Here is a 9,874-nt window from a genome sequence, read left to right on the forward strand (position 1 = left end):
CACGATCAACTACAAGCAAAATTTTTTTTTTTGTGCTTTTTGCGGTAAAAAAACCAAGCATTACCCATATTTCTCATATATAATATATATATATATATATATATATATATATATATATATATATATATATATATATATATATATATATATAAGGGAATATGGGTATACTTGGCCAAGGATCCTTGGTGTAGATGTGGACACATCTTGTCCATTACATCACACCTTGAACGATGGAGCGCCTCACTCAACTCCAAGTCTGATGTTTATGGGACAATATGTGTCCACAATCAACTACCAAGGACATTGGCCGCAAAGTATACACCCATATTCTCATATATATAATATATATATATATATTATATATAGTATATATATATATATATATATAATATATGAATCAGATTTGTCCATGATTACTTATTATCTTTTCAAATCCTAAGATTTTATTCGAGTAATAACATTTTTTATTGTATTGTGCCTTTTTCTGTTTTTTCAGTTTTTTTTTTGGTGGCAAAAATAAATAGAAGAGAAAATAATGGATGAAAAATTTTGAAATATCTGCCGATAATCTCCGATTGCCCCGACTTGTATATATGTGTACCCAAAAAAACAAGATTGTCCCAAAATTTTCTCTTTGGGTCTTTTGCATATATACCCTCCAAATATCAAATTCAACGCCTAAATTTACAATATTTGTTGTTGTATGCCAAAAGTTTCATGTTAGTTTTTTCTGTTCTTAATTGTCGAATATCATTAATACTCATGAGTATGTTAATTAATTTTCTTTATTCATGATTAGACAGAGAATGGGATAGAAAGCAGGACTTGCTAGTAAGACTACTCACCAGTATAATATCAGTTTGGGTAAATTAGCAAATATCTATTGTTCAGAAATAAAAATTAGATTTGAGGGGTGTAGGCGCAAAAGCAGCACCCCTCCCTCTAATCTTCTTTCTCGTTTCAGTTCTACTTGGAAAACTGTTAAACTAATATCTCACTACCATAAATAATAATAATAATGTTTCACTAAATAATAGAGCTGCTCTCTCTCGCAACATATAAATTACAAGCTCAGCATCCTCCTCAGATATTTCGAGTGGGTAATATATGCAAAAATTAAGTTCGCTTTATCTTCTTCCGACTTTGCTTCCCTCCCAGAAAATATTAAAATAATAATCTCCCAAATTAACAGAGCTTCTCTCTTGCAACGTATAAATTTCAAGCTCTGCCTCCTCCTCAGATATTTCTGAGTCTCAGCAAACAAAACCCACCATGAGCTGCTGCTTGCCCTTCAATCCACCTTCCCCTCACAAAGCCATTCTCTCAAGAAAAAGAACCCAATATTTTTCTCCCTCTTTTCTCTGCTCACAAAAGCAAGAACCCAAGCTCATCCTCCATGATTCTCTTGATGCTGCTGGAATCGACACGAAGCTCGCAAGAGTAAGTACAATAATCTTTCTCATTTCCTAGTTTCATTCAGAGATTTTTTATTTATTTAATTTGCCACAATTTTAGGACTGTAAATGTACTTCTATGCAGATGGGATTTAGTTACTACTGTTTGTTTCATTTCAATTGATGAATACAGCTGCAATTAACTGATAAATATAGCTGCAGTTACAGTTGTTAAAAGGTATTCAGTATTTGTACACAAGTCACAGTTGTAACCTTTACCTTATAACTCCAATTCCGAATAAATTTTGGACAAACTCAATAAGGGAGGGGGCCAATATAACTCTAAACAGATACAAGCACAATTACTGTCGGAGTTGGCCAGAATATCCTTCATGAGCATGCTCATCTTAGTCGTACCAACGACGTCGTCCTTGTAATCAATCTGTGAATTCAAGCTACTGACTTTTGGGAAAATGGATCTTAACCAATGTCGCCAGGGTCCGTCGCGTTGTTTCCAGAGTCAGTAGGCCTTTTGGAAGAAGCCGAACAAACAAGAGTTCTCTGCAGGCGCTAGCGCTGTGTTTTTCGCTTTTGTTGACTGAAGTAGAGTGATTAGGAATCAAGACGGATCATGTGTGAGAGAGAATATAGGGATCACTGGTCTCATCCGTGACACCTGCGTGAGAATCTAAAGATATATCTGCTTTTCCCCAGTGGAAGCACTGCCTCCGAACCACGTAAAATCCTTGTGTTTCATCCTTGTGTTTGTGCTTATCAGTTTTTTCGCGGGCTAGTTTGGAGTACTTGCTCTGTAATCTTGATTTCCTCAAGGCTTCTGCAGTATCCGCAACAACTGCAAATTGCAAAATTTTCAAAACTTAACTGAACAGCAAACTCAACGATTCTTTTTGTATACTCAAAATTTTTAATTTCTCGATCCTTGTGTTACGTTTGCTTAGGCGGCGAGGGAGGGGTTTTGTCAGCAGGCTGGGAGGATAACAGAGATCAACTCTCAAACGAGTATCGCAATAAGCAGGGGCGCTGACCTGGCAAAGACAGCCCTCCACGTTGCTGCTGAGGATGACTCTTTGGTGTCGCATTCGTCAGTAGAGCTGCCGGTGGAGTCGTACATTGACCGGCTGGCTGATCTGTCTTTCGGGTTCTGCTCCCTTTGTATGCCCCGGTCAAACGCACCACCGGAGGTGTTTCTTGGGAATTTGGAGAAGTACTTGTATGTTCACAAGGTATGTGAAGTTGGGTTTTGTAAATTTGCTATCTTTTTAGGATTATTTTGATACTAGTCCCCCGAGTCGATCATTGAAATTTTTTAAAATTAGTCCCGCAAATATTATAGCTACCCCCAGTTAGCAGTTGTTTGATTTGGGGTGGATTGTTTCTTTAACTCTTAACTAATTTGGTTGTCAAAAACATTTAAAAGATTTGGGGGATGGATTTCATAATATGGAGACTTGGGGAACTAATTTCAGAATAAGAAGATTTGGGAACCAATTTCCAAATATGAAAGATTTGGTACCAAATATCATACTTGGATTTGTTTTGGTTTAGCGTGTGATTTATGATTTCTTAAAGTGGTTATTTAATTTGTTGTTATTAAATGAAAATGGTTGTTGAATCGACAAAGAGCGGCAAATCAGCGCTAGTGGAGAAATGCTATTGTTGATAGGAAGTGCTAGTGTTGTTGACAATTGAATTGCGATAAGCATGCTGCCCACCCTAATCATCTGTTCAGTACTTGATCATGCATTTCCGGGTAAACATGCATTGTATAATTGAGTACAAGTCTGAATAAATATATGCATATATTTAAAGAGTGTCTAAGAAGTGTCGGGTACGGGTACAGGCATAACACGTATCAGGTATGAATACAGCTCTATATTATAAGTACCCAGGTAACGTAAGCGGAACCTCAGCCGAGATGGTCATGGATCCAAATATTACTAGCGGACTAAAGAAAAAAAATTAGTCTATTGTAGTAAACTTCTTATCTTTAATGCTGTCTAGCATTTTCATTGTTGTTTACCTGTGCATATGGATTAACTGTGGCATTTTGTAGCACTCATGCTGGCAGCTTGTATTTTATTGATAGGACAAAAAAAATCTAAGGCATGTAATTTTGGTTGTTTCACATTAGTATATCTGATACTCTTTCATATCCTCTTGATGGCCAGTGGTTTTGACAAAGTAACCTTGTACTTCGATATATTGACTTCCACATAATTGGATAATCTTGTTCATGTTTACGTTATTCCATTTTCAGGGATTTCACCGAACAAATGTGTTGACAGAAACGCGGGCTTTATACCTTCACTCTGTATGTTTCCTTTTTACATTACATTGTCTTGATAAACTATTAAGCATTTGTTAGTAATTATATGGTAATGACACTTTCCCCTCATCAAATACAGGTTTTGACATGTAGATCAGGATCTTCAGTCATGTTATCACTCATTTACTCGGAAACATTGAAAATGTTACGAGTCCTTGGTTTTCTAGATTTTGATGTAGAAATTTACTTTCCTCATGATCCTGCTGGTCTTCCTTATGGTTACCATAAGCTGAAAAGCAAACTGGAAGATCAAGCACATATATTAACATCCAAGGCACTGTTGGTGGAGGTATGTTAACCACTTATATCCACTTTTCTGTCTGTCTCATCGTAGTTTTTCCTTTTGCATTTTCTAATTTCGCAAGTTTTATTAGAACCATATAGAACATAATAAAAAATAGTTTGATTGTTCTTCACGATGAGGCTTAGCAGACATGCTGCATCTTTCAATTTCTTGCGTAAATTTCCCATAACCCTTATCTTTGGCCTATTTTTAGATAACTCCCTGAACTTTAAAAATGTCACTAAACCACTAAACTTTTGACGTGTCAAAAGTTGCCGAAATGTTTGCAATTTTTCAACATACTGCCCTAACGGTGTAATTGGGATTTTCTGAAAACTTTATAAAAGTTCATGACGTCCTCTAAAAATAATGCTGAAAGTTAAGAGGGGCATGTCAGAAAAAATTGAGGTTGCTTGGGGTGTATGTTGAAAATTTTACAAATGTTTTGGTTTTTTGTTTAGACTCCCAAAAGTTAGAGGGGTTAAGTGATCATTTTAAGTTCCAGGAGGTTATCTCAAAGTGGGCCAAAATATAGTGGGTTATGTGAAATTTACACTTTCTTATTTTGCCTTGTCTAACTAGAGATAGCTAGCATGTTGAACAATTTATTTATAGGATCATATCTTATCAACCTTGATATCTCTGTTTTCATCATCTATCTAAGTCTAATTACATTATATGGAGGCTCATTTACTAATATTATGCACTACCTAGGCCAATTTCACTGACAACTTCTTATGCTGGTACGCAGTATATCTGTTTGACAAAATCATGTCTTTTTTCAGAAGTAGTAGTTATCTTCTGTGCATCATCTTTTAAGTGATATTTTTTTTGTAACTTACACAGTACCAATTTTGTTCATCTATCCCATGTTTTATCTGTAGATTCTAAGGAACCTAAAGGATGCATTCTGGCCATTCCAGTATGAAAATTACAACAGCTTATTTCTTAGAGCAGCACATGCTTCTAACCACATTTATGGACCAAGCATTGTAGGAGAAAGATATTCTGAATCATGTAGCAGCACAAGGTAAGTGATTTTTATATGTTCACATGGAAAATGTTCTTAAATGTAATCAAATTTTAATATATCTCCTTCTTGGTAGCAGTGGTTTAGAGATAGCTTCTACTAAAGCTGCTCAACACAGATTAGGGCGTGGAGTTTGGACCAATGTTCGGTTTGGTGATATGCGGCGTGCATTAGCAGGTAAATACACTATTTAGATTTTTTTATTCCTTTTTAGCGAACTGTATTGGCTGAAATGTTACAAATAAGTATTGATTCTACGCAAGCAAGATAGATGAAAAAAAGTTAGTGACGGATATTGATATTAAATGAGTTATACACAACTTATCATGTAATTTAGAACCTAGTTCCAGCACTCTTTGTGACATATGTGGCAAGGAATTGGGTAGTAAAGACTAATGCTTTTCATTTTGAATATGGCATGATCACAGCTTGGTTATTCTCTGAGAGTGCGCTCTTCGGTGTAATTTAGAACCTAGTTCTTGACATTTACACACACGGATTAATTTCACTGTTTCATTTTTTACAGCCAGCGAACGCCTTGTCATCCTAACAAACGATTATCAGGAGCTAAGAGACTATGCTATACTTCTGTACCACTGTGGCTATTATGAGGAGTGCTTGCATAATTTGAGATTGTATGAGACCTTTAAGGAGGTAAATTATTCAATTCTCATCAATTTACTATCTACACCTATAAATATGTCGTAACTTAGCTAATGAAGTTTAAATTCATGCAGGAGGGTGGTCATGCGCAACAAAGATCCAGGCTGAGCCAGACTCATGAATTGGAGGAGGATGCAGTGCGAAAACTGATGGCTCGAGTAAATCTCATCCTAGGTGAAGAAGGTTGGAGCGAGAGCATATCTCGTAAAAGTTACTGGGGTCAATATCAAGAACCATGGTAGTTCAGTTGATTTATTTTATGGTGTGTGTGTGTTAGGGGGTGGGGTTCAACATTTATTAAATTACACCAAGTCTTGATATTTATTAAAATGCCCTCCAAATCTCAAGCTTTGTATTTCTCTACCCCAAATCAAAAAATGCTAAGTATCAAATAGTTGAAAGCGAGGGGTACAATTTAATAAATGATGATGATTTGGAGGTTATGTAGCCAAAAAAATAATCCTTTTTTCATCTGTATCATAGTTTTATTTGGCTTCGAAATCATGAAATGTAATTTTACACTAACAGAGATTACAGTCAACACAAAGGTGTTTATTTTTAGTACCCCGCAACACACAGGGTAAAGGAATATTCAAAATGCATTTAGGCTGCGTTTGGGAACTTTGATTTGGATTTGGGAAGTTGATTTAAAATCAAGGGATTTTAAATTTAGGATTTGAAATCCATGATTTAAGAAATCTTTTGTTTGGATATCTTTATTAAATGAAAGGATTTGAAATCTTTGATTTCAAAATCTAGTGTTTGGGTACTTTATTATACATGAATTTGAATTTAAAATTGATAAAAATTTATTCTCTTAACCCATCTTGTTTACATCAAATGCAATGGAGATGTGTAAAATAGTAACCAAAAAACACAAATATAGATAATTTTGACGATGATAGCTACATTTGCTAAGTTTTCAAATTCATTGCCCACCATAACTTGCAAGAGTTTCAACAAAATGAAAATAAAGAAAACTCTACAAACATATCAAGTATCTTACAAAAAAAACATCTAAATAATACATTACCATTGCATATTTCACAGATATCCAGGCTGGAAAACACTTGAGTCTTGTTTCATATTTCATACATATTCAAAGTGAGAATAAGTTGATATCAGAGCAAATAAATAACAATTCGATTATCTTCTCAAATGCATGTACAACTGACAATTACATAGTCAATTTGGTCTTTGATATACCAAGAGAAATGTTAATCTGAAAAAATACAAAGAGTTGCAAACTGAATAGCATGTGAGAAGAGAAGTATCCTTGATGTAAAGAAATTGCAACTGAGGATTCAGAAATTCTTGTATGATAAACCCTATTCGCAGCAACAAAAGAGTAATTCATATGCCATCACGATATGAGCCCAAAACCTACAAAGAAAATGAGCAGATCAATAATTTTTTTAATCAAGCTAACAAGCTAACAAATTAAACAAAAATGTCGGATAAGCGAGACTGAATAAGATAAGCATGTATACAAGTGATAAAAATAGCCAATGCTTTGAAGAGAAAATGAGCAGTAAGCATGTATACAAGTGATAAAAATAGCCAATGCTTTGAAGAGAAAATGAGCAGATCAATAATTTTTTTTACCATTGAGCAGATCATCTTTCAAAGAGAAAATGAGCAGATCAATAATTTTTTTTACCATTGAGCAGATCATCTTTCAAACGAGGGAAAAAAGCTGAACATTTAACCGTTAACCTTTAGAATAACGTAGCCATGTGTTTGGTTCAAAATTTAGGAGGATACTAGTGGGATTATTTAGTCCTTTAAAACAAAATAGTCTCAAGCTGCTGCACTAAACAATGGGGGAAGATGGTGTTACATAGTCTGTATACTATTTATTACTCACTTGGGATTAAATCTACAAGAAACTCCCTTGCTCTTTCCCCTAATTTTCTAAAATTACATTGAATATTCAATGTCTAATTATTTCACTTACGCTATGGCACTGGTTCCTGAGAATCACGCTCTTTAGGTTCAACAAAGTAAATATGGATCAGTATGCACCTATCTTTACCCCTGCTATATTATTAAGCGCGCGTATCCATGCACTTCTGTCTCTTTAATATTTTGTTAATATATCAGCTTTGATATATAGTAGCTAACGGAATTTCTAAACAAGATGCAGGATGGAGTTAATTTGAAATGATAGTGGGATTGCATTAAGCTCTACTCCACCATATATTAGGAGCTTGTCAAATTGAAAACTTGTTACATCGTGGTTTTGCACTCTAATATAAGCATGTAAATGAAGCAAAATGAACTTTTGATTTACACACTATTAGAGTATGAGTAAGAAATGCATTTAGAAACTAAATAAAAAGAAATGGAAGATATGCCAAGATTATTAGAGTATGAGTAAGAAATGCATTTAGAAATGCATCATAATCAAGTATACACTAAATAAAAAGAACAGAATTCTCAATAAGATAAAAAATTTGTACCTTTGAGATGAGACAAGCACTCCTTACTTGAATTAACAAAGAATCCATCAAAATCACCAAACCCTAATGCATTCATAAGAAATCATCAAAAAATTAGAAATATTCGGTTAAAAATATTGTTGAAATAACATTAAGATAAAGAAAAGTAGTATGAGAGGTGCACCCCTTCTATCTGTACTTGCGAACATATAAATGAATGAACAAATAACTCTCTGCTGTGATTAACATATCCAAACCAAAGCAGAAATCACAGAGAACATAGATTTACAATGAAGATACAGGGATGCAAATGAATATGTCAAGACACTGGTCTCCACAAATAAGCACACACGCACACACTAACTCATTCACTTTCACATGAATATATGTATGGTTACATGCCAGTTCACAATCATACAAGTGAAATACATGGATGTATGGATATATGCCGTGTCCACATGAATATATGCATGGATATATGCAGTTCAGAATCATCTAAGTGCAAGATTATTTGCATACATTGAAAGGAAAAAATCATACTCTCCCATGCCTGATCAATAGATATGATTAGTTGACATATTTTCAATCGTATAATTTTCAGAAATAATTATTTTACAAGAATTCCTAGGCGGGCATTTCAGAACGAATTTCTAATGATACAAGAAGATAATGCTAGAGAGCTACTCTCTATGTATAACAATCATCCTGATACATGCTAGAAGTCACAAGTGTACACACGTGTGCATATGTACAAGTATGAATCCGTAATTGGTCGGCATATTTTCAAAAAAAGTGCTCTACTGTTACCATATGATGCAAATATATCAAGGATATCTGAAGATGCACATGCATAGCAATTCACATACAAAAGCTTTTGGTAATCACATCCATATAATACATATAGACGAATATATACTACCAGTTTTCACATTTTAAAATTTCAATCCTAGAACAACGTTTGCCTAACAAAACATGTAACCAGCACGATTCTGCACTTGCAAACTAGAGCTATGAATACCGTCGAATCATGCATCGTTATCAATTACACGTTCAAAACCCTCCAATTTCCCCTAATCTCTTGGACAATTATAACCATCCGTCAAAAATTCACAATCCAGATTTGTTTGCGGAGAAAGTTGTTGTATTCATTGTTGTACTCATTACAACTTCAATCGTTACAATGAAACAGAAAAAGATAGTCTTTTTATAAGACTCTTACACAATGAAAACAAAAAGAAAGATTACAACTCCCTTCAAACAAACGCAAGATCCTGTTTTGCGGTCTCTTGCTTGCGTGGGTCTTTTGCCTGTGACGGGGATGTTGATATCCGTGGACCACCGGGCACTCAGATCTGCTCCGAGAAAATCGGGCAGAGCTTCGTCGATCCGCGTGAGATCTAGAAGCTTTAAGCGTCTATCTCGGCTAAAACGAGATATCGGCTCTTCTTAGTGATTACCGGCGAAGGGTAATACTAAGGCAAAGGGAGAATGGGTGATGAAGAATCTGATGACTACCTCTCTTCCTCGGTTGAAGCGCTCGACCACTCTTCACTGCAGCAGGGCTTCGCCAAGGCTCTCCAAAAATCCTCCTCTCCAAAGCAAGGCTCAAGGGGTCTATTTATAGGCATATGAGGCTATAGGGGGTAGGTAGGGGGCCTAGACACCCCCTGGTGTCTCGGCCAGGCCGAGACACCCTTGGGGTGTCTCGGCCAGGCC

General features: G+C 35.4%; 1 protein-coding gene across 2 annotated transcripts; it reads left to right on the plus strand.

The window, feature by feature from the left end:
• On the plus strand, positions 1,097 to 6,306 carry LOC109849122. 2 transcript variants are annotated; one of them, XM_020418927.1, is made up of 8 exons: positions 1,097 to 1,440; positions 2,354 to 2,638; positions 3,673 to 3,726; positions 3,821 to 4,030; positions 4,909 to 5,054; positions 5,134 to 5,231; positions 5,581 to 5,708; positions 5,792 to 6,306. In XM_020418927.1, the coding sequence occupies exons 1-8, from the start codon at positions 1,273 to 1,275 to the stop codon at positions 5,957 to 5,959; spliced, it is 1,257 nt and encodes a 418-aa protein (XP_020274516.1). In that variant the 5' UTR covers positions 1,097 to 1,272; the 3' UTR covers positions 5,960 to 6,306. The 2 variants fall into 2 exon arrangements, with proteins under 2 accessions (XP_020274516.1, XP_020274517.1); XM_020418928.1 differs by lacking the exon at positions 1,097 to 1,440 and adding an exon at positions 2,092 to 2,131.

The sequence above is a fragment of the Asparagus officinalis genome, chromosome 7 (genome assembly GCF_001876935.1).
Source record: "Asparagus officinalis chromosome 7, Aspof.V1, whole genome shotgun sequence".
Classification (NCBI taxonomy): Eukaryota; Viridiplantae; Streptophyta; class Magnoliopsida; order Asparagales; family Asparagaceae; genus Asparagus; species Asparagus officinalis.